The sequence below is a fragment of the Anomalospiza imberbis genome, chromosome 7 (assembly GCF_031753505.1).
Source record: "Anomalospiza imberbis isolate Cuckoo-Finch-1a 21T00152 chromosome 7, ASM3175350v1, whole genome shotgun sequence".
In the NCBI taxonomy this organism is placed as follows: domain Eukaryota; kingdom Metazoa; phylum Chordata; class Aves; order Passeriformes; family Viduidae; genus Anomalospiza; species Anomalospiza imberbis.
Window position 1 is genome coordinate 5,110,571 of NC_089687.1, and position 25,177 is coordinate 5,135,747.

At 35.4% G+C, this 25,177-nt stretch overlaps 1 protein-coding gene across 1 annotated transcript in view; it reads left to right on the top strand.

Annotated features, from left to right (window-relative positions):
• LRP1B (LDL receptor related protein 1B) overlaps window positions 1–25,177 on the top strand; it is a 633,449-nt gene that overhangs the window by 451,837 nt on the left and 156,435 nt on the right. The window contains exons 26-32 of the mRNA XM_068195161.1: window positions 2,278–2,442; window positions 2,966–3,210; window positions 9,390–9,521; window positions 10,693–10,920; window positions 13,718–13,892; window positions 14,188–14,282; window positions 17,874–18,023. Of these exons, the coding sequence (XP_068051262.1) occupies window positions 2,278–2,442; window positions 2,966–3,210; window positions 9,390–9,521; window positions 10,693–10,920; window positions 13,718–13,892; window positions 14,188–14,282; window positions 17,874–18,023 (1,190 nt within the window). The remainder of the gene's footprint in view (window positions 1–2,277; window positions 2,443–2,965; window positions 3,211–9,389; window positions 9,522–10,692; window positions 10,921–13,717; window positions 13,893–14,187; window positions 14,283–17,873; window positions 18,024–25,177) is intronic.

Genomic DNA, 25,177 nt, shown 5'->3' on the forward strand with positions numbered 1-25,177 from the left:
AAATATTTTAAAAATTTTTTAAATGTGATATTTGTTTTATTTCCTTTTTTGCTGTGAGTTGTCGTTTTTAACTTATCTTTGGTAGTCCTTGGAAGTCTATTTGGAATGATAAAGCATCAATTATTACTGTGCTTTTGTAATTGAAAAGGATTAAAAAACTGTAAGACAGGGAAGACAGGGATCTTTTTGTTGGCAAATTACTTACCTTGCCCTATTGTTGCTTCATTTCTTTTTTTTTCAATGTGGATGATAACTGGAATGTTTGGTCTAACATTTCTGTGTGGTTAATGGACTGATTTGGGTGATTCTTCTCACTTAGAGACCATTTTTTTTGTTTTTTGTTTTGACTTTTTGTGTTTATTTGGGGATTTTTTTTTTTGGGGGGGAGTGGTTTTTTTTTTTTTTTTTTTTTTTTTTTTTTGTTTGGCTTGGTTTTTTTTGGTGGGACTATAAAAATGCAGCTTAGATGTTACTGGAAGTCTAATGACTGAATGAGGTAAATGCCACCTTTTGTATTTGGTTTTCATCTCTAAAGTGGACATAATGCTTGCCAGTTCCTGTCAGTATTTTTTCTAGCTATTCATTAGGGGTATGCTGTGAACCAGAATATTATGTATATTCAATAACTCCATCCTCTTCTCAAAATTATTGCTCTTTCAGAGAAGGGGAAAAATCCTGAAACAAACAAGAACATTCAGAAAAACACAACAAAAGTGACAAGCCACCAACCACAAATTAAATGTGGCCAAATATAACACAACTGGCCTGTTTTCAAAGTCATATTTAATTTTGTTTAGGAATTTGCTGTGGTCTGTTATTTGTCTTCACTGAAAATTTCTCTCAGAAGCAAAGCTGTGAATAAAAAAATAAAGATTGATAAAGGTCCCAAATTCTGGGATCTAAAGTGTGAATTAGGATGTACATGCCTTAATGATTAAGGCTTTTGTCCTCTCAACTGAGCTGTTAGAAAGCTTATTTACAGAGTACATCGCTTATCTCTAAAGATCTTTAAAAAGAGGCATCCTGTTGGCAGAAAAATTGGCAGAGAAGTTGCTCAAATTAAATGGTTGGGATGGGAAAAAAGCAAATCACCACTTTTCTTGAAACTGAAGGCTAAATCTGCCTTTTGAAGAGCTGGAAGCAATTGGTGCTACATTATGTTAGATGTCAAGAAAGAAAAAATCTTTAAACATAGACAGGAATAGCTCCTCAATCCTTTCACAAATAAATATGAATAAACACTGGTGATTCAAGGAAAAGGGTTGTGTTGGAAATGCACAAATCCTGTGTCCTAGTGGAGGCAAAGCTGCGCTCCAGCCTGCAGTGGGGCTGAGCAGGTGCTCTCAGTCCACACCCACACAGATGTGTGCAAAATAAACATCTGCAGATGAACACATCCCCTGTGAACCTCCCTGGCTGCTAAGGTCGAAGGTCTCTTAGAGGGAAATACTTGTCAGAAGTTTTGTTGCAGTTAACTCTTTGCAAGTAACTCTTTACACCTAACCACAAGTTTTCCTATCAAAAGTATAATTTTCCTTTAATAAGTCTCTGCGTTGTTGAAAATTCAGTAATCTAAGAACAGTTAGAGTTTATTTCTGTCTTCTTGATGATGCTGCTTCTGTTATTTAACAAGACACTTCTTTGGTTATAACAATGAAAGTTCTCTTTATTAGAAAAACAGTAGAGATGGTACAAAACTGAGAGAGACAACAATAAAACCCATCTTTGAAGTTTTCTTAGCTGAATCTGTATAAAATTCTTTAGTGACATACCAAAATCCAGAGGTCTTCATTAGAGCACTCTTAAGAGTAGCTGAAAATCTCTTGTTTAGCCTTTTCCTTGATCCCTGCTACCTCAAATCACCTTTCTTCCCATTCTCCCCTCCCCAGCCTTCTTATCCTTGGATTGCTTTCAAAGGCTCTCATTATAATTTCTGTTAATGAGCTGGGTTTCTAATTATAGAGGGAAGACAAGGCAAGCTGCCACTGTATAACTGGATATGGAAAAGGGAATGCTACTATACCCCTAGTTTGTTTTTTTTTTTTTTTAAGTTCTTTATTTTCATGATGGCTCTAACTAATAATGGAATATTGCCTCCACGTTACCCTAAAGAATTTATATAGAGAGCCAAATTGATCTATGTTTAATCCTTTCATTTAAAGTATGTAAATGGTTGAACCTTTTTTCCAACTGTTGTCTCATAAACCATTTCAGATTTTTTCTTCATGTTTTAATATTTTCTTCTATCCCCCTTTCTTTTCCTTTTCCTCTCACCAGAATTCTGTTTTGGACAGACTGGGATGCAAACTTCCCTCGCATTGAGTCTGCTTCCATGAGTGGAGCAGAGAGGAAAATCATCTATAAGGACATGGATACTGGAGCCTGGCCCAACGGCCTCACTGTGGATCACTTTGAAAAAAGAATAGTGTGGACAGATGCCAGGTAAAGTGCTCACAGCATCCTTATTGTCACTGGGAAATCCTCGTTCCTCCATGCAGAAATGTGAACTGCAGTCTAAGTGGAATGTAGTTATGGACATGAAGAGCCCTGGGCAGGCACATGTACAATATGTACATTGATTTAATTGCCCTGCCTGCTGTGGGATCACATGGTCCTGGCTCCCTGTGCCTTTCCATGTGTCCTTCCTGACACTCATCCATGCAAGGCCCAAATTACTTCATTATTTTTTAAAGTTCATCTGAAAGAAAACTGAATATCTTGTTGTATTTCTCACAGCATTGAGGTAAATTAAAACATTATACAAACAAGTATTTAATATGTCTGAGTTAATTAATAATATGAACTTAATAATCTATAAAGTTAATGATTGCACTGCAAAAACTCTTTGGTCTTACCACTCTTACAAAGTAAGTTTTTTACACATTTTGCCCAATGTCATAATGGTTGTGTGATTTTTTTTTTTATTTCATTTTTACATAATCTTAAATTTGGGGTTGTCTTCTAGATCGGATGCCATTTATTCTGCATTGTATGATGGAACCAGCATGATAGAGATTATTCGGGGTCACGAATATCTTTCTCACCCTTTTGCTGTTTCTTTGTATGGGAGTGAAGTTTATTGGACAGATTGGAGGACCAATACTCTCGCCAAAGCCAATAAATGGACTGGCCAAAATGTCAGTGTAATACAAAAAACAAGTGCTCAGCCATTTGATCTCCAGATTTATCATCCAAGTCGTCAGCCACAAGGTGAATATTTATAGAATAATTTATTCCTGAGGAAGGAAAATAAGTATTCTTTTTATATATAAATGTCTGTGTACTATTTTGTCTTGAACTGTTGTATTCAGCACTAGATGAAGTCAAAAGTACACAATCCATGTGGCAGAAGTTTTTATTGGGTACAAATATATATATATATATATATATATATATATATATATATATATAGCTGAAAAAAACAGTATGGATTTCTGTTGTGAGATATAACAAAAGACAGCGAATATTTTATAGATAAATATTGGAAAGTGAAAAATACCACTGGAGGATGACCACCAATTAGTTACAGAATCTTCCATGTTCTCTGGATAAATTTCACCTTTCCTGGCAAGAAGTTGATGTTAATACAATACTATTTTAGAATTTATCTCATTAATACTTGTTGTGGTTCTTTTTAATACTGAGAAATGATATTTTGTTTTTCTCCTCATCCAGGGTTTATAGTGCTCAGTAAGAAACTTAGACTTCTATGTTAGTAGGTTGTGAGCAATCTTCATTTGAAAACTTCAAATCCTGACAATTTTGGATGGCTGTGTAAATGTATTGGAGCCCAGTTCTGCATTAGTCATACACAGAAAACTGTGGTTAAAGCTCTAATGTAAATGAATACCAGCAAGGAAAATTCTACTGCACACTAGAAGGCAAAAGATTTGAGGAATGTTCTCACATGGAATAAAGGAAAAGCAATGAATGCCACTCATTGCTGGGAAGTGTGTCCAAGAGTGGTGGCAACCGCAACCTCTCAATATGTGACATAAATTGTCCGGATTCATTTTTCTGATGCTTTTATTTTAAAAATAATAATGAATGTATATTGAAGATATATGTTACAGGTTTTCAGTGGATGTCAAGTCTCTTGGATTTCATCACTTTCTTAAATAAGGCACTTATTTCCCTTATTCTTCAGAATTTGCTTTTTGGGGCAGAGTACTTTCTTAAAAGCTGCCTGACTTGTGCTGAAGATAGTATGTGTGCAGTTGAAATAGGGGTGGAGTAAATATTCATCTCTGCACACACCTTTCAAATAAGTTTTTGTTTTTGTTTTGTGTTTTCCTTTTGTTTCAGGTTTTTGGGTGCTTTTGTTTGGGCTTTTTTTGCAATATTCTTTTAACTTCTTTAATTTTTCTTTTAATTTAATCGCTCCTGACTTTGGGATTTGGGGAACTGTGTTCCATATTTGATGTTTTTAGAGTAGCAGTAAAGTTGGTATTTGCTTTTTCTTGCTCTCAGAAAAAGAACAACTCCTTTCTGTTTGGACTGGGGCCAGACAGCCTCTTCAGAGGGCTTCTGTAGCCCAGGCAGACATCAGGCAGTATTCCAGTCACAGATATCCTGGCCCCCAGGCAAATAAAACCTGCAGAAAAGTCTTCAGGTGTTTTTTGCTAAAATCAAGTTGTTCAAGGATCAAGTTGTGTAATTGCAGCTTTTATTTTATGATGTAGAAAGCTCTGGATTCTGATTTATGTTTGGCATTCTGGGTTTGCTCTAAATTATTGTCTTCCAGCAGGAGCAATTTTTTTTCTTCAAATCTGCAGTACCTTTTTATTTGAGCTAAAGAAATGATACTGCCTGGTGACTTGTTAAATTTTCCTTTGAATTTTTAGCTATTTTGCAATACATGAACAAGACAGGGTGCAGGTTAGAATCCTAAAATAAAATTAGATTTACACTGCAAATTGTCAGTATGAGTAGAGCACTGCAGGATGAACATCTTGCATTTTCATCTCCATCTGGGTCATCTACGTGGATGAAAGTTTATTAGCTTTTAATTCATATATCAAGGAAGATATTTTGATTGAAATGAAGTAGAGCAGAGCTAAATAAACTCTCCCAGCCTAAAGCCATTTTATTTGAGTCAATCTAGGACAGATGCTAATTTAAGGTAGCCAAGTTAAAGTGAGATATTTGTATGGATGATAAGTTCAGCTGTCAGCAAAACCACAGGGGACTGGGGAAGCTTCTCCCCTAATGCAGAATATTCTCAGGAATGTGAGCTTGAGCCCCACTTGTCTTCCCAGAATCAAAGCTGTGTGTCAGGAGTGCTGTTAAGATGGCAAACAGGGTTTTTTAGGAAGATTTTAAAATTGTTTTCAACTCTCATTGTCTTTTAAAAATCCACCTGCTGCAAACAGCAAGGCCTGTTTAGTCACAAGATGTTGTAGCATTACACCGTTGAGGATGGTGAGAAGAGGGGTAAATATAGAGCATTGGAAAGATCACATCTTGAAAACACAAAGCTGTGAATTTCTCACGCTTCCCCCCCTTTTTTTTTTTTTCATTTTGCCAAGGTATTAATTTGAATTAAAATTAAAAACCAAACATGGATATGATATTATTTTTCTTTCTGCAGATTAGGTTTTTTTTTGTTTTTTTTTTTTTTTAAATCAGGACAAACAGTACAATAATAAACATAGTACATTGGTACCACTGGGCTCGTTTGTAATTAATAAAATGAAGAACATTTAACTTCATAACACTGTTTTGTTACAATATTCTATTGGGGCCCAGATTGCCAGATGTTTAAAATAATAAACTCTTACAGAAATGTAGCTTAAGATGAGAAGAACTAAAAAAATTGATTACTTTGAGATCTTATCTCAACCTTTTATATGCTCTTTTTACTTCAAAACTAGCAGAAAGTTTGGTATATGTATTATAAATAATGCAAAATATATATATTATTATTTTACTTATATTTATAGTATATATATATTTTATATATATATATAATAACATATGTTTTTCTGAGCCTTTTCAAGAATTGTGCTTTGTTTTAAGACTATTCCTCTTTATTTAGTTTTGTAGTGAATATGAACTGGCTAATTTTTGAAATGAATTATTAAAAACTGAGAGTGATTAGAGGAAATAAATATTTACTTTAGAACTTGCACATCTGATCAGTCCCAATCTGTAAATTTCAAAGATTGGTGTTAAAATAAGCAGATATAATCAGGCAGTATAAAGATTTAACTTGGCTGAGCACTTTGGCCTTAGGAAAAGCAATTCTATTGGAAGTATCGACAGTGAGCAGAGGATTTGATCTGTAACTGATTTTAAATATGAGTGGGAATCGATTGTCGGCAATTTGAAAGCACCTTTTGATGTGACTGTAGTGCAGATATTTGAAGGTTGAGGCAGAATTCAAACATTTTGTGCACCGTTAAAGTGTAAGATCAAACTTTGTCTCGCTAAAATCTGGTGCCACGAAGGGACAAGCTCAGTGGGAAGTTAATGCAGGGGATAAGTTGGCCAGAGGAAATGCATATTGAGAGGCTGTCAGAGTAAGTTTTCATCTGTCAGCTGGTGATGGAATGTCTGAGAGGGTTGTTTTTAAGGGTTACTGGTCAATAAAAATAAGCATTTTGTTTAAATGAAGGTTTAGAGAGCAGTCAAGAAGCAACGTGACAACGCTGACGTGTGTACACCTGTGCACAGCACTGTGAGACAAACAGATTGACAAGCAGTCAGCACTGGAAATCAATCAAATAATGAAAAAGGCTGGCCAGTCAAGGAAAATGCCAGATCTGTGGCTTGCTGTGATCAAAAGGAAAATAGATTGGTGGAAATGATTAGGAAAGGAATAAAGCAGCACAGGTAGTGAACTGTGATGCTGTATGAATCCGTGTCACGCCCACAGCTGGAATACTGTATACAGATCATATGCAGCACATCAAGAAAGCCTGACAGGCTGATCCAGGGTGCAGGACAGGTTTTGCTCTGGGGACAGGTTGGCTGATGCTGCTGGAAATACCATTTATAGACAGGCTTCTGTATGGTGGCAGTCTGTGAAATCATAAATGGCACAGAAATGGTGAGTAACAAATGCTTATGAGGTTATTCACCACAGAAATAGAAGTGTTAGAATGAGCACAAGAAAATAAAAAAAGCCAAATTTTTGAGAGTCAGAGCAATTACAATGTGCCCTCAGGAGAATTAGTTTTTATTAGGAAATAAAGAGCAGGCTTAGCTATTATTCCGTGAAAGCAGTATGAATATGAAAGGAATATATAAATATGTGCTGCTAGAAGTAATGTTTAGATCATGGTACTTTGCTCCTAGAGTGGTGCATTCATGTGGAAAGAACCACATCTGCTTTGTAACATTTCTTTTCCCACCAGTTTTGTGTTCTGTGCAGTATGGAGGGAGCTGTGATGTGAACAGTACACAAATTGCACTGGCTTCGTGGTGGATGCTCGGAGCACACTTGAACTACAACATTTTCTTTAAAATAATCATTAACCAACATGCCTTTTATTTTTTTCTTCTGTCTGTTCCTCTTTTTAAATTCCATATGTTCAATTCCATAAAGCACTGTTTGCCTGGAAAGACAATACAGGGATTCATTATTCTTAGGCCCAAAATAAATCCCTGTCAGAGAGGCTGAAATCCCTCAGAAATTACTGTATTGGCAAATAAATGAAAGGAAATGCTTCTCTGCAAAACACAGGACCAGATTTTTACAGTCTTGCAGCACCTGTGGAAAAAATGCCAAAAAATTGCAGGAGGTTGAATGTCTAGCCGGTCTCCTGATATCCCTTACAACATAAATGATTCTATGATCTCCTTCACAATATTTTCAAAACTCCAAGTTGTGCTTTGTTCCTGATGTATACCTCATAGGGATAGATGACTTCTCTTTACTAATAGTTTATTAATAATTGGAAAGGCTCCCTGAGCCTTGTTAACTTCGGTGGTTTTTGTTCAACTTGATTTTTTCTTGTCTTCCACATGAAATTGTGAACATATTACAAGAGATCACCCCAGATTTGCTCTGTGTTCCTACTGATACAAGAAAAGTGATGTTAAATAAACATTCCTCTTTTTTAGTTCCTGGGAAAGGCTGGGTGGCCTCCAGTGCTGCCAGTGCTTAAAAGGGGCAAATGGGATGATTTTATAGAAAATATTACAAGCCTGGCTTGGTTTCTTTTTTGTTTTTTGTTTTGTTTTGTTTTACTAGAATGATGGCTACAATTGTAATTATCCTGGTTTTTAAAGATTTTTGAAAGCTTCTTTCTTCCCACAGTACAGGTTAAACAAGTAAGTAGTTAAAGGATTCAGGAACTCCTGGATAAATTAAAGGAATTATGTACTGGTGGAAAGAACAAGGATCAATGAAGCAAAATTGTCTTTAATTTTTAGTGCTTGAGTTTGAGCTAATTTTTTTTTTAAGGAAATTCATACATTAGATTGCTGTGGTTATCTAATTATTTGTACTGCAGCCTAGCACAACATTAGAGAAATATATTCTGCACTAATTGGTTTTGTTAGTTATAAGTTTGTCTTTGAGTCACTCAATCCCACTTCCCTTTTCATAATTGTTAATTTTCAAAGGTTGTTTTTTTTTTTTATTATTATTTTTTTTTTACAAAAAGAAGACTCAACATTACTTTCTGTTTATGCTTGAAATGTCTCCTCAGCAGTGCTCTGGAGCTTTGGGGTTTATCACAAGGAATGAAGATGATAAGAACCATTTCCAGGTTTTGTAAGACTAAGGGGGTCCTCTCTGGTCAGCTTTCTTCCTGCTCTTTAAAGCAGTTTTAGCACATCTTATTCTATCAGTGAGCTATAGGAAGCAACTTCTGAAAACACTTAGGAGAGTTTTTCTTTGAGAAAAGCTGAAATACTTTGCTGTGTTTTTTTTTTTTTCCTCCTTTCAGATTCTATTTCTGTGTTAGATTTCCAGCTAATATTCTAGTAATGAAATCAAATTGAGAAGAAAATTGAATTTACCATAGTTCACCTCATAATCTAAGCTCTGACAATTGCTTTCACACAATTAAATCTGTTTTTCAGGTCCACATCATATAGATATTTTTTTAATCCCCTGTGTCTTGATTAGGCGTGCAAGATTTAAATCTTATGAAAAGGCTGCAAAATTGATATTTCCCTGGGAAAATTATATCCACTGGCTTCCTAAAGTTACAATTATAAACTTTGGCTGTATTAACAAAACAAAAATTAAATAAATGTATATATTCTTGCACTAGAGTTGAATATTAGCCTATTAAAAATTATTAGAGAGCAAGCTGAGCTAATCACTTAGACTGGGTTTGTCTTCAGACAGAAATTTTACCTCCCCCCAGCTGTTTGACAAGCCTTGATTTAACAAGTGTTTTTACATGTTGTGTGTTTCAATGATTCTGTTTTAGCTCCCAACCCATGTGCTGCTAACGAGGGCAGGGGTCCCTGCTCTCACATGTGTCTGATCAATCACAACAGAAGTGCTGCCTGTGCCTGTCCACACCTGATGAAACTGTCTTCAGACAAAAAAACATGTTATGGTAAGTTTTCCTCCCACAGCCTGGCAATTGCATTGATTTTAGAATCAATGGCCAGATTAATGTTAAAAATAACATCTCTACAGTGCTTTTTAATGGTGTGTTTTAAAGGAGAAGCTGCTTTTTGAGAATCGATGACTTATTCTAATAGTTGAGGTCTGTGGTGCTTTGATATTTGCTGCCACAGCTGTTCCTTTGTGCTACTGGGGTGTGTGTGATGTGCTCATAAAATTTATCTCTACAAAACAGAAAGCTTTTTACTGAAATCATCCCAGCATTCTGAGTCAGGTAAGCTGAATAACAAAAAGATGCTTAGTAGCTTAAATCCCTACCTGCTCTAGAGTTGTCTTAGTTCCATTTTCAAGGATTAAAAAACAAAGAGTCAATATTAGAAGTGCATCCTTGCAGGAGAGTTTTATAAAAAAACTGCAATACACACTTTTAAGCTCTAAAAGCCCTTGAAATGTCAAATAATTGTGTGTATTATCTATAAAACCTTGTACTAAATTATCCTTTTTACTGTTGATTAATAACATTCAAGAAATAGAAAAGAAAATAGTATTTTGGCATGTCAGGGATATTGCAGTAAAAGTTACTTTTACTGTTCATTTGCAGGTGCTTGCTCCAATCATTCAGCGTTTTGAGATTAAAAAGAGAGCTCTGCTTTGCCTTTAATTTATCATCCTTTTTCCCTAGTGAGGGTGTAAATTAGAATAACCAATCTGCCCTTGTTGTTCCAGCTCTTTGCTTTTCACACACACACATTTTCTGTTTGCAACACTTCCCTTTTACAGAGAATCTGATACCCTGAGATAGCAAATCTTAATATATGTTATAATGTGCAGGTGAAACAGGATTTGTTTGAGTGGACTAAAGAGGGTGAAATGTTTAAAATAACGTTTTCAACATTTTTTCCTTTCACACTCATAAGACCATATTGATTTAGAGGTGTGGCAATAATGTTGAATGTACAGAATTCTTATTTTTTCTGTATTTTTTTGCTCTGTAACATTATTTCTCAAGTGTCACTAGGCTGCAGGTTTTCTGGAGATGTTTAATCACATATATAAATGTCATCTACACATTTGTAAAGTGCTCTCAAATGAATGACTTCGATTTCTGTCAGAGATATTGTGAAGAAGATGAGGAATGACATTTTCCCTTTTTCTAACAGAAAGAAAGAAGTTTCTTCTTTATGCAAGGCGTTCAGAAATAAGAGGGGTGGACATAGAGAACCCATATTTCAACTTCATCACAGCCTTCACTGTTCCTGACATTGATGATGTGACAGTCATAGATTTTGATGCTGTTGAGGAACGTTTGTACTGGACTGATGTGAAAACACAGACCATTAAACGTGCCTTCATCAACGGGACTGGCTTAGAAACCATTATTTCAAGAGGTAAACAGCACAGCATTGAAGTAAAAATAATTCCTTCTAGGGAAATGAGCATGCTAAAATAGGAGCATGCGGGTTCTTGATATGTGTACCTTGCCCTGGTATTGGGTAATTGATCTAAACAATAAGCAAGTAGAATTTTCTTTAGGATACTGGTTCACTTTATTGATTGATAATTCAATTTTATGTAAACAAATTGGGATGTAATTTTGCATTGATTTTGTACAAGACTGAAATGTGTAGTTAAAAAAAAAAAAAAGGAAATTAATGTCTTGAAGGTAGAAAGAATAAAGATAAAAAACAGGAGAAGCACAGTATCCTGACATAGCTTCGCACTGAGGAATTTCCTCTGTCCTTTGGCTACCTATGTTGACCTAGCAACGAAATTGGCTCTGTCAGGGTTATTTTCTCTTTCCAGTCCATGTAAATCTCTCGGCTTTGGGACCATTGGTGAAACCACACCATGGCAGCCTGGTAATTTTGGTGATATTGGTGTAATATGTTTTTATTTTCTGTACAGAATATGCACATAAGTACAGAAACTTAATGAATATAAAGTCCATATCTGATTGCTTCAACAGCAAGTTCAAGTAGCCCTGGTACTGAAGCGAAAACCATTTTTTGTCCTTGGTAACATTTGTTTTTTTGTTTCCAACCACTGTCAGTTCCTCTCCTGGCAGCACTTGCTGTTCTACTTTGTAATGTACCTGCCTGCTTGAAAATAGGAAAAACTGACTATGTGAAAGCAAATTTTGCTAAATCTGGTTCCCCAAGAGTTAAGGAATGTTTGGTGGGGAAGAAGAGAAAAGAAATAGCTCAGTTATGTAAGATCAGACCTTTTCTGACTTGGAGAACAAATAAACCATATACTTGATTATCTGGGGACTTTAGAAAATAAATAGTTCAATCTCTGCCCCTTGTGTGACTTTAGAAGAAATTACTTCTGTGTTAGCACATTTGGGGAAATGTTTGGACAAATATGGCAATTTCCCCATTTTGTAGACTGTGAATTCATTTATTTTTGTATGGCTACTTTTTCTTTTCCCCTGCTGTTTCAGAGACAACTTTATTAACAATCAGATATATTTTTCAGTCCCAGTAATGAGAACAAGGTTTAGAATGCTTCCTGGAGATCTTTATATCAGGAATTCAGGTGCCCAGCAGAGGGTCTTGTTGCTTGCTTTTTTTTTCAAAAAGTAGTAGAATAAAAATGTTGTTTATTATAGAAAAACCACTGAACTTCTCAAGGAACTTAATGAAACCAAAAGAAATATACTATTCTTTCATATTCCTTTTATTATGGTATCTTCTGTGGTAGAGTTTTCTGTGGTTTGTTTTGATTTGATTTTTGGTTTTTTTTTTGTTCCAGATGTAACTTTCGTATAATAAGTTTGAGAAAATTACAATGTTCTGGCACATCAAAACATTGTAAAAACTATTTATTATGTGTAAACTATCTCATTTGCTTACAGTTATATTTTTATACTTATAAGAACATAAGAAACTTTGTAAGCACGTCCTGGTGGGATTCTCATTGGGTGAAGTCTTATGCCAGTGTCACAAAGATGCCAAGTCATACTTTAATCTTTTTAAGAGTATAAAATCATTATTTTCTAGATCCTACAAGCAAAAAAATAAAAACCCAGAAGGGCAGGGGAGCAATTTAAAATGGGTCAAGGACTGTGTGTTTGGTGTCCTTTGCTGCATTCTGTGAAGCTGGCAAACTTCCTAATGCCCAATCACTGCTCAGCCTCATGGACCTGCAAACCAGTCCTCAGCCACATCCATGTCAGTTTGTCAAGGGCAATAATCCTGTCAGGGCAAATTACCATGTTGAGTTGACAGGAGATGTGTATAAATGATGAACTAAAATGAATCATTAAATCACCCTTGGCCTGCTTCCTTCTCCACAAAGATGCCAACAAGTATTAACTGAGGGCAGAGGGGTGTGTTGGGACCTAGAGATGGAGCAGTGACTTTACACCCAGTATTTCAGGCAGATTTTAACACAGGTTGACATTTCTTCAAATACCTTGCTAAGGAACACCATCAAGTTACCAAATCACTCATATCATACTCCTGTTTTGCTGCCTCAGGTAATTCTGGTGCTGTGACCCTCAGCCCCCCACAGCTGCTCCTTCACGGGGAAGAGAATCAGAAGGGTAAAAGTGATAAAAGTCTTGTGTATCTTATAAAAAAACAACTTAATATGAAAAGTAAAAGCTGTGAACACCAGGAAAGCAAAATAAAGAATTCATTCCCTGCTTTCCATTGGCTGACAGATGTTTTGCCATATCAAAGAAGGCAGGGAAGTAACTTGAAGCCTTCAAAAGTAAAACCAGTAAACCTCTCCAGTGACACGAGTACTTCAGAGCTACAGGACTATGCTATAGACCAGTGGTTTTAATCCAGATCCTCTCTACTGAGCCTTTGTGGAGCTGAAGAAGGAAGGAGGCTTTTAAATTTCAGCATAGCATTGTTCTGGAATGCTACTGAGCAATAAATGCTTTCAGAAGTAGAAAAATACAATGCAGAAGTTCAGCATCTCTGACTAATTTTTTGGGACAATAGGTTTCATGCAGTGAATATTCAGTGTGATTTTCATGTTCTTATGGTGAGTGTATCAGGCCCAGGAAGAAAAACTAAAATTATTAATTCTTGGCAACTAGTTAAGATATCCATCTGAATAGAATATTGCACAGGATTGTTAACAAACTGTGGAATAATTTTATTTTTTTTATCCCTAACACTGACAACAGTCCAGAAAGAAAATCAAACAACCTGCTTTCTCTTTTTGCAGATATTCAGAGTATCAGAGGTCTTGCAGTGGATTGGATATCCCGTAATTTATATTGGATTAGCTCAGAATTTGATGAAACACAAATTAACGTGGCACATTTGGATGGTTCCTTGAAAACCTCAATCATCCATGGAATTGACAAACCCCAGTGTCTTGCAGTTCACCCAGTAAAAGGGTAAGGTATCCATGGCTGTGATAAATAAACTGCACTAAAGCTCATCAGAAGGTGGCTCTTCATTTATATTTTAAGTTTGGCCATTCTGCTTTCTTTCAAACCTAAAAGCATGAATTTGAAAGATTTTACTGAAAATATTTTGACTGAATGCTTCCTTTAGAAAGCTGCTGATTAAATCATGTAGATATTAGTTGTGCACTTTGTCTCCTAAACTGATGAATGTTTTCACTACTGACTCATTAGAAACACTGTGTGCACAAAGCAATATTGTAAATATGTAAATTCTCTTCTTCAGGAAGCTGTACTGGACGGATGGCAACACAATCAACATGGCAAACATGGATGGTAGCAACAGCAAAATACTGTTTCAGAATCAAAAGGATCCTGTTGGTAAATACCTGTTTTTCCTGTTTCTTTTTTTAACAGACAGTGATTTATTATGGACAGTATCTTGAATTCCTATTTGAATGTACAATGAGGTTTTTCATCTACAGTGATAAGAACAGGCATAAAGATATGAACAACACTCGTGTTACTGTTGTGTTCCACAATTTAAGCTATTTTTGGCTCATTCTAACTGAAATCCACTAGATTTAGTGGAGTATTATTGACTTCTAGGACTACAGTAGACTGAAGGAGAACCCATCCCTATTTCTGCATCTTTGTATCATGGTTACAAAAATGTGCAGGTCAGAGTTTTAATAAGTCATGGATATCTGTGAGAGGATGCTTTGAGTGCAAATTTGGATCCTTCCTCACCAGAATCTTAGCTGCATAATCAAAATATAAACTGGCCCTTAACTTTTCACAGAGAGAAAAAAGCCACAGTTGAAGCATGCATTTCATATTATGATTTCGCCTCAGTTTTAGCATTTGGGGAATCGCATAGTTGGTGATAAATTACGGCATTAAAAAAAAAAAAAAAAAAGAAAAAAAGCTCTTTCTATGTGTATTTTTTGGTTTTACTCATGTCTTTTTTGGTAGATAATTTCATTCTTTAGAGAGTTAAAGTGGTTATGTCAATTGTTGCTGCCTTGTTAATGGAACGCCAATAAAGCGATTTTAAAACATTTATTTTTTTACAGCAGAATGCAAGCAAGTGAAGTGAAAGTGATTTAAAGGATTCAATAAATTTGACATAAGAACAACATGACATGCATTTTACACTCTAAATTAAATGAATTTTGTGGAAATTACTTGATAACTGTTTTACTGTTGATAAGATTATCTGTCTATCCACTTGAAGAAACAATTATCTTTTTTACATTTTTATCTAGAGAGAAACCCACTAATTTTAAGGTGAAGAACAAGGACTTTTAAGACTATTAAGGACAGCTGTGTGCAAAACATTGCTCTGAATATTTTGTGATCAGAGGTCTCAAGGTCCTAAATTGCAATGCTTAGGGTTTCCAATATCAAACAGATTCAAAATATATGCAAAATGCCAGTTTCAATGGTTTAAATTATTTTTTACCATTAACATAAGACAGTCCCATGCTAAGAACAACAAAACACTTCTAAAGATTTAGAAAGTAGCAGTTGTAAAACCTTAATTTAATATTTCATTTGTGCACTGAGAAAACTGTCTTTTTCTATAAATGAAGCTCTAGTTCACGCAAGGTTAATTTTGAGTGTTTGGGGAGTTCGCAGGTAGATTGCTGGAAAAGACAAATATCTGTTTTATTAGAGTTGAATATCCTGGCAATTGATGGTATGCCTAATTTTCTTGATGCAAAATTTCAGAATTTGAAAAATAAGGGAATTTTCCAATCTGTGACCTGAATTAAGCTGATAGATTTATTTTTCCTATTTGAGTTCCATCAAAACAAGGAGACAATTTTTCAATTACAGTATTTTCTATTATTACCAAGAGTATTTTTAGTTTGGAAATTTTGGGAACTGACACTCTTAAAAATAAATGACACCATCTGTCTTCCTATCTTAACTAGTACAAACTAGTTATGGTTTGCTGGTCCATTCTGCTGTTCTAAAAGTCTCCAGTGCTAACACATATATTTGATGATAAAAGAGCTGGCCACTGGAGTGCCAACAGTCTGTATTCTTAGGAATTCAGAATTCATGTTTAATTTTGTACTTTGTTGGGCAAATCATTTGCTCATTTGAATTCCCTGAGAACAATATTGTCCAATCCTTATGCTCAGATTCATTTTAGCAGCTCATAAGGTTTAAGCCAGTCACCTACTCTTGAATTCATCGTGAATATCTGTGATGCTTATGGCAAATAAACCACTTATTTTCATTAGTAAAGCAGGACAATTCCGAAGAAAATCTAATAAAACATGCTCCGCCTACATTAGAAATAACATGGTTTTGCAAATGTTGGGAATAGATGAAAAGTATTTGGGGGAGAACAATGTGCTAGACTTGTGTAGAAGGAGACAGGAATGTTTTTCATGTCAGTTGCTGCTGTGTAGTTGGAATGCCTGTGTGAAGAAACACCAGCTGGATATCTGAAGTGTAAATCCGGACAGGACAGGACTGTACTCGCTGCTCAGCTGGCATTGGCAGTGCCTCACAAACAGATCCCCTCCAGGTGCAATCTCTGGGCAGCTGCTCATGGGCAGGAGCTGTGGCAGGTCCCAAAAGCCGCCCATCTCGGAGCAGGGAAACCTTCCCTCTGGTGTGTTCCCTGTTAACCCACACTGATATTCCCGGGGAAGTTCCTCGTGCTGGGAATTCCCTGTGCTGTGCCTGTCTCCAGGATCCCTGGTGCTCTCTGCTTGGAGGGAAGCTGGTTGTACAAACATGAGGATGTGGCACTGCAAGACGAGTCCCTCCTGAAGGCCCTGCTCCAGATCATCTCCCCGTTGTGTGATATTTCCTCCTGGGTGAAACCCTTGCAGAGAGGTGGAAGGAAATATCAGTCCCTGCAAAGGGACTGGGAAGGTGGTTTTAGGAAGCTCAGAAAGTAGACACCTTTTGGCCTGCCATGTCCAATGTGCATGAAGAAACAGTGACACGATGGCAGCTGTAAGGGCTGCAGCTCATGGCACTGCTCTCTCCTGTCGGGGTTTCCAAAACAGCTTTCCACAGGATGAAAAAGACTACAGTGCAATGTCCAGAGCTTGACCCATGCAGTGAAATACACTATTTTTTGGCAACTTGCTGCTGGGTACTTAGCATGAATTCTGGGAAAGCTGGAGCACCGAAGCAAATTGTTACGGCGGGTATTGTTACCATGCCAAGAATATTTTACTGTGGAAAATCTCCTGCTACCACTTCTTGAACATTTTTAAAGGATTACAGAAGTCTGAAATGCATTATCTCCTAGTTCTTTACCCTTACTTTCAGAAAACTCTATATTTTATTCATTTAGTAGCTTATTTTGCAAGTATCTTATTGTTGACAGTTCTCTTGCTTCAAGCTCCAAAGAACTGATTATGAGGTCAATTCACTATGAATCAAAATGAAAAGTAATACTATAAATTTATCAGGAGTTTGGATTAGATTTTGCTATTTCATCATCATAAGCAGGGAGAGAACAGACTTTTTATAGTTCTGAATCACAAAATGTACCTTGTTTACCAAGTCTCTGTGTATTCATAATTTTAAAATATAAATGATGGCTTCGGGTTTGCATTTACAAGTTGTTAATAACCTTGCTTAGGACCTCAGCTTATTCAAGTAATTCTTCATTGCCAGATAATGCTCTTTCATCAGTCAGTCATTGATTTTGGTAACTGCTGAAAGAAATAAAAGGCACTAATCTTTCCAAAAGCCTGTGGGTGGTGTGTTTTTTTTTGGTTTTTTTTTTTTTTTTTTTTTTTTGTTGTTGGAAATGACCAAGTTTGTTTTTTTTTTTCCTCTTTTTTTCAGTGTAAGTATATGAGTGACTAGATAACATAATTGTGTGTGTGTATGTATATATTTCTTAAGTGCACTTCCATAATGAAAACAGCTTAACAATAAATGTCTATCATCCATTAAAGCCACAGTTAAAGTTGAATGCATTAATTACAGGTTTATCAATAGATTATGGGGAGAACAAGCTTTACTGGATCAGTTCAGGAAATGGAACCATAAGTAGATGCAATTTGGATGGTGGTAATCTTGAAATAATTGAATCAATGAAAGAAGAGTTAACAAAAGCCACAGCTTTAACCATTATGGGTAAGTCCAGTGATAATATTTCTTTTTAATTCTTCAAAGCTAATTAATAATGAAATATAAAAATCTTAGGGAAGTTATTGTTGGTTTTATGTAAATAATACATACAGTGCATTCACAAGTCAGACTGGGTTGTCCATGAAAAGTTCTTTGTGTTCAGTTGAACAGTTTGCAATCTCCATTACAAGGATATTTCTAAATGTAAACATATATATATATATATATATATATATATATATATATATATATATATATATATATATGTATATGTCTGTGTGTGTGTGTATATATATGTATATATGTATGTATATATATATAGGTATATATATATGGAATTAAGGTAACAAATTGATGGCTTATATTTACTATAGTCATATGTAAAGAATTTTGAAAGGGGAAGGAGCTGTCACGCTGTTTATTACACAGAATTATCCATTATGTGTTTCCTCTGCTCAATTCCGCCTACTTAGTTCAGAATATTCCTGGTTTGTTGGATTGCCTGGCACTTTGGGAAGACTTCTTTGGGTTATGAATTGATGACTGAGGATTTGGATCTTCAGATGTCTGCTCATATTCCATGTACTAAATTGATTTAAAGAAAAAAATTCTATTTGTTACACTTTGTAAATATGAAATTTTTAGAAAGTTCAAAAACATCTATCAAAAAATTCAAAAAACCAGTAGCATAAGGAAAAATTCCTAAAAAAAAAAATCAGCTAATTGCTGATCACTGAATATTATAAAAATATTGCTTCATTGACTTTTTCTTATATGCACCTTCAGCTCTTGGTTCTTGTTGTAGCTGGGACGAGTGTAGTAAGAAATTCCAGTTTGACTCAGAATTTATGTTTATGCTTCTGCTTTATTTAGAGGTGACGTTAGAGCTTTCCATATTTCCTACAAATTACTGGCCTCTATTCTGGTTCACTTAAAGATCAGTTATATTTATCTTGGATATTAAAAAAAAAAGTTCAATTAATAAACACTTTTGTTGGGATGAGTGAGTTATCAACTGCCAGTGTTTTTTATGAAATATTTTTATATTTCTTACTAATTTTTATATTTATTATATTTTTAGTTTCTTATTATTTTTATATTTTCTTATTATTTTTACATTCTTCTTAATTTTAACGTTTTATTTTTTACATTTCTTATTATGAAATATTTTATTTGATTGACTAATTAAGTAATAAAAATAATGTACATATGGATGGTGTGCTAGTGAAAATGAACATATGGATGGTGTGCTAGTGAAAATGAAATAAGATTTTATGATTTTTATGAACATGGTGTAAATTGTGTAATATTTAAAGTGGCAATTACTAAATCAGATTTCTTATACACCCATTTGGCCAGTACTGAACTCAAAATGCTGTCAGTATCTATTGGAGGTGTTATGCTTTCATATGTGCATTCCTAAAGACGAGCAGGTTTGGTGTCAGAAGGAGTCATGAATGTTCATTTGGACAAACTGTTTTTCATTAGTTGGATTGTGACTGGAAGCAGACTGAATAAATGACCCTTACTCTGGGGAGCTGTTGGAAGTCTTTACCAGGAGGTGTAAAGAGTTTTTGTTCATACTGTCACTGAGCTGGTGGTGGTGGCAGATCTTCACCTGCCGTTCACAGAAGCTACAACACTGATGATCCCTCTGGGACAGGCAATAAAGAATGCATAGCTGCCATGTAAAGAAGGGTGCATGAAAGTAGTCAAATTTTTGCACATCTGGAGATGGAAGAATATCTGCCGTGTAGGTTTTATCACATGTACCTCTAATATTCATAGTTTGGGATGCTTGGTTTTTATGGGTGATGACAATTCTTTCTAGTCAAAAATGGTGAACAAACCTTACAAAGAGTTTGGGGCTTTCTGTTTGTTTTGCTTTGGGGTGTTAGAGTCCTAGTTATGCTAAACTGCATCTTGGCATTGTAGTGGGATTCCCAATAAAAATCTGCTGGAGAAAAAGTACAAGCACAAACAATTTTATCATAGTATTGTATGTGCTGATTGAAAAACATGAAAAGTTCCTGCATTTCTCCTGTAAATTTCTATATTGGGGAACATACTGTGGTAATATAAATGGCATTTATTTTCCTGAAGAGTGAGTGGATGTGCATCAGCTTCTTACAAGCAGGCTTTTGTGTATGTAAAGTGGGTCAGAACAGAAAATCCAATGCCATATGAAGCAAGGTAATAGAACTCTAATTGATAAATGGTCATAACTAATAATATATAAGTAAAGAAGAATGACTAATTTGTTCCAATGAAAGATTTAACGTGAGAGTGTGTGAAAATGTACTACCCCTGCTGATCTGCTTGTCTACAAGTTTAATCAGAGGTTTTACACTGAATTTACTGAATCACAGTAAATTCAATGTTTATTTCATCAATTTTGCTCCTATTCCTAAATTTTCTGGACTGCTTGTATCTAAAAACACAGTAAACACGATAAAGTATGGATGAAGTATTTCTCCTCTGTGAATATACTGAGATATAATTTTTTGTATCATTTGTATTCATCAGTGACTGAAGAGAAAGATGATACCTGTGCCCAAACCCTTAACTGTTTTGTAGAATTTAATTTCTGCTCAGTGCTGGAGAGTTCTGTAATTCTTTGGCATTATTCTTTTGAATTTAGTGTCTTCCCAGCTAAAAGCAGTGTTTTGTACAGCTAACTTCCTTTTTGGTACATTTTTACTATATGATCTTGTCATATTGTTGGGTTATGTTTCCACTGAGCAGAAAAAGGAGATGGAGTTTGGTATTTTGAAACTCCCTTTGTACAGTTGTGTCACCAGGTCACAGAGTTGGTCACTCGTTGATCACCAGGACCTTTAGTGGACTGAGGAGCTGAAACAAGGAAACAGTTGAGGGCATGGGTAATGTGATCTGAGACAGCCCTGGTTGCCATGCACCCATTCCCTGCCAAGGCTAGGTGCACTGGAGGAGAAAGGATCTTCAGAAAAATTCCTGAATTTCTAATAAATTTACTACACCAGTGATGTCTCTTCAAGCACCTCAGCTATTGATTTTGAAAATGTCTTTAGCTGTTTGGGAAGAATCTTCCCAAGCCATCAATCTCCTTGTGAGAAAGTGTGACCTCAGAGACGCCCAAAGAGAATCCCACAGCCTGTGTCAAGAGCTAATGCCTTCCATCCCATGTCTGGACAGAATTTTGCACAGAAAACTCACAGATCTGACAGTTCCCAGTGGCTTTTGCTGTATCTTCCACTTCATGTTGCAGAAGATTTTTCAGAGCTATAAAAAAGGCAATGACTGGGAGAGGCTTGGCCCAACCAAGACTTCTTTAGTTTGCCTCGGTAATCTCTGTGCTGTTCTGAGAGTTGGAGTTTCTTATCTTTGATTCTGTTAGTTTCAGTATTGGAAAAGAGAAGCAGTTAGGCACTCCGTGCTTGTGTTCTATGATTTGAACTCAATAGACACTGCTAGTGAAGTCAGTATTTGGTTTGCTTTGTAATATGATTTATAGAGTGGTTCAGAGCTTCACCAACAATGAGCCTTCTCCTTTAGCGCGACCCCTCAATCTCCACATTGTTTTTATTGCTTTCAATTCCTCTATTTTAGCATTGCAGTTTAGCTGTTGGAAACCATTTGGAAGTTACCACCTCTGTTTCAGATGTTTGCTGTTGTTTAGTCCTTTCCAGGCTGTTTAAGATTTTCCTACTATTGCATTCTTCTGTGGAAGCTTATAGAAGGTAATAAGACATAAAAAATGATGTTAGCAAACAAGTTGATGCCAAAGTAACCGTCAGTTTTATACTTGAGGGGAATGGGAACAATATATATTTCACATCTTTCTGAATTTTGGGTCTTTCATTTATTGGTTTTCTACTCAGCAGTGTCAGTCATCTTTCTTTTTCAATATGCTGAGCAAAATTCCTAGTCTTTTGGTGACTGCTTTTACTAAATCTTTTTGAGCATGATATAGATGGGATGAAAATAATATTCCATTTGATATGTACAAAATGGCTATTTTTTTCCATGCCTTTAGGCATACAAAAAAAAATGGCTGTTGCCATTCTGTAATACAAAAAAATTGCTGTAAATCTATGAAGTCCTACATGCTTTCCTACTCTTACCACTTTTTCTTCAAATCCCTATTCACTCTGTGAGATGTCAGTGCATGCAACATCAGCCATTTTTAATTAATCTATCAGTCAAAACCACATGAATGATTTGTCTAGTATCTCCCACTGGTTGTTGTCTTGCATTTGGTCATACCAATTTTCTTCTGTTACTATGTAAACTTGACATTTTATTTCCTTCAAAGACTTCTGCTGGTTTTCTTGGTCATTTAGAAGTTTAGCTGATTCACAGCACCCTGTGCCCTACAAAATTTTCAACAACCTATAAGTTGGTATCAAATAGATCCCCTGTTCTGATATTCAGCATGTTCAATGTGAAAGAATCTCTGAATGTCTTATACAGTACAGCAAAATTCTTTTCAACAATAATAAAATACTTTCTATATTTGTCTTAAGGATTGAGTTTAATTTACCATTCAATATCTGATTTTAGCCATTTTCCTGGTAGCCAGTGTTTTGAGTAGGATCAAATGACAAAGATCTATTTGGAATTCTGCATAAAGTCTCATTTCCTGCCTTTTAGGTTACTTAGTAAAAATGGTTCCTTAACTGGTACTGAACCTGGTTAGAAATTGTCCTTTGATGTAAGAGCTGTATTTCTGGATTGGTGAGCAGAGTCATTATTTCACATGATCTGAGTTGCCGAGGAGCTCGCAGCAATATCTGACGTGTTTCCAAACTGGTGTGTTGCTTCTTGAATGACAAATGACTCTGAATGAGAAACTAGAAAAGTATTGATTAGTTACTGTGAGTCTGTAGCTGAGAAGAAAGGCATGCTGAAGGCTTCTGTCAGCAGTTTTGGTGGAGGCGTTTGGTTGGATTTTGTATTGGGTCCTCGCAGAAATGCAATTTACACAAAACCACAAAATTCAGCTCATGTCTCTACAAAATAGGAATATAATGTAGATTGTGTAATGAGGATATAATTTGTCGCACATTTGTTCTTTTTTAGTATAAAATAGACTAACTCCATGTAGTGAATGATTTTATGTGTAAGTGCTATTTCTGTTCAAGTTCATAATAAAAAAAAATTCAATCATCAATACAACAAAATCAAATATACATAATAGCTTTTCAATGGGCATGCAGATATTAGAAGAATGTCTTTTGAACAAAAACTGTATATAAATATAACCATCAAGTTATATTATCAAGCTATCAAAACAGAAAGTAACAATTATAGTATTTCATTTAGACAGAAAATGTAGGTTAATATTACCAAAATATATTCATGCTCCTGTTTACTTTCATCGTGCATTAGATGATATACTGGTTATTTGATTTTTGTTTCGTCCTAAGTAAAGTTTCAAAACTAGAACAACACCAGAATGCTTTCCCAGTAGCTCAGTTGCTGTGACTTTGCTGAATCTGTTTGCAAAGTGAAAGGGGCCGCTCAGATCAGGGGACTTCAAACACATACACCTTAATTTTCCAAGTCATCAGTCTTCTAATTGCCATAACACCATTCATTACGTTAGCATTAATACATGAAATATATCTAGGCAATTTGCCCAGTTCTAAGTGCAGTACATAGTTGTCTTCCATAAATACTCAAACCACCATTAATGAAAACTAATGGCCCATCAAAATTTGCATTCAGAGTACTACTTGAAGTCTCCAAAGGACTGTCCACAGACCTAGGGTAGCAATTTTTGGCATTTGAAGTTGCTGTTTCCCAATATGTTGCAGCACTTAATGCTAATTACCTAACAGAATGGAAAAATACAACAATTTTAATTTATGTTATAACCCTGTTTCAGCTACAAGATTGTAATTAGCGATCAAGCAACATTCTTGTTAGCATAATCAAGCAAATAATGATGTTTAAATGTCCAAAACAGCATTTTTTCTTCCCTAGTGTATGAAAGCAAGTTGTCTTTACGCGTAAGTGGGTTTTTTTGTAAAATCATCTACTATATTTTAAAATTAATATAGAAATAATTAATCCTGAATACTAAACATCATAGATGAGTTATCTACTGGCAGAATATCAGTTATGAAGAGACAAATAGTCCAAATTTAACTTAGAATTATGGTCAAAAATAGATGTGTAATTGTTTTTGTTGTTTTGTTTGTTTTTTTTTTTTTATTTGTAACTTCAGTGGTGGTTGTTGGTCACCTAGCAGTTTCTGAAGAATTGAAACATTTATTTCTTAGGTTTTAGAGCATAACTGGCAAGTTTTTGGCCAGGTAGTCATAAGAGGTTTGACCTCAATGTGTCTGTACTTCAGAATTTGTGTGTTGTTTTGTTCAGGCATTTTGGTTTGGATTTTTAGATTTGTGGGGTTTTTTTTCATTTTATTGTATTTTTTTACCTTTATTTTTAACTATACTAGGTCAGGATTTGTATGACCTTCCTAATTTAAATCCCCCTAACTCTATATTTGTCTCCTTCCAAAAATCATAGTGTGCCACTCCATGTGAGAGAATAATAAACACTAGTTCAGTTAGATTTTGTAAGTTGCACTTTTATTTAAAGGTTTATCCAGGTTTCACGTTAACAAGAATGAAAGCAGAAGGTAAAAGAATAATTTTGAAGCGTATTGTGATACTTCACTTGTGACTTGCTGTGATTTGTCCTTTATATTGGTGTAGGGGATGTAGGAGACTCCTCAACCTCTGCAGTCACAGTCAAGTGCATTAGGATTAGCAATGAGTTTATGAAGTGTTATTTTTGTCACCAGAGGAGAACAACTCCAGGATCTCAGGTGTCTTACACCACTGATGGAAATTGTTTAGACACTCTAAACTGTGCATGGAAGCAGATGTGGTCTCGTTGAGTAGCTCAGAAAACAAAAGAGATCCCTGATGGAACATTCAGCTGCTCGTGTAAAAACGGGTTTGGCTCTGGACTTATTACCAAAGGGAGAAATTAAAATATTTATGGTATAGATTATCACTGGTAATTAGACTTCTTGATTAAGTACATGCCATATGTTCATCTCTTGGTAAATACACGTTGGTTATTTGGAGTTTTTGTTTCTTTCCTTTTCCTAAGGAGACAGGCAGGTCAGCCAAAGACAGGTTTGGGAGGTTGTTGAAATTGTAGCC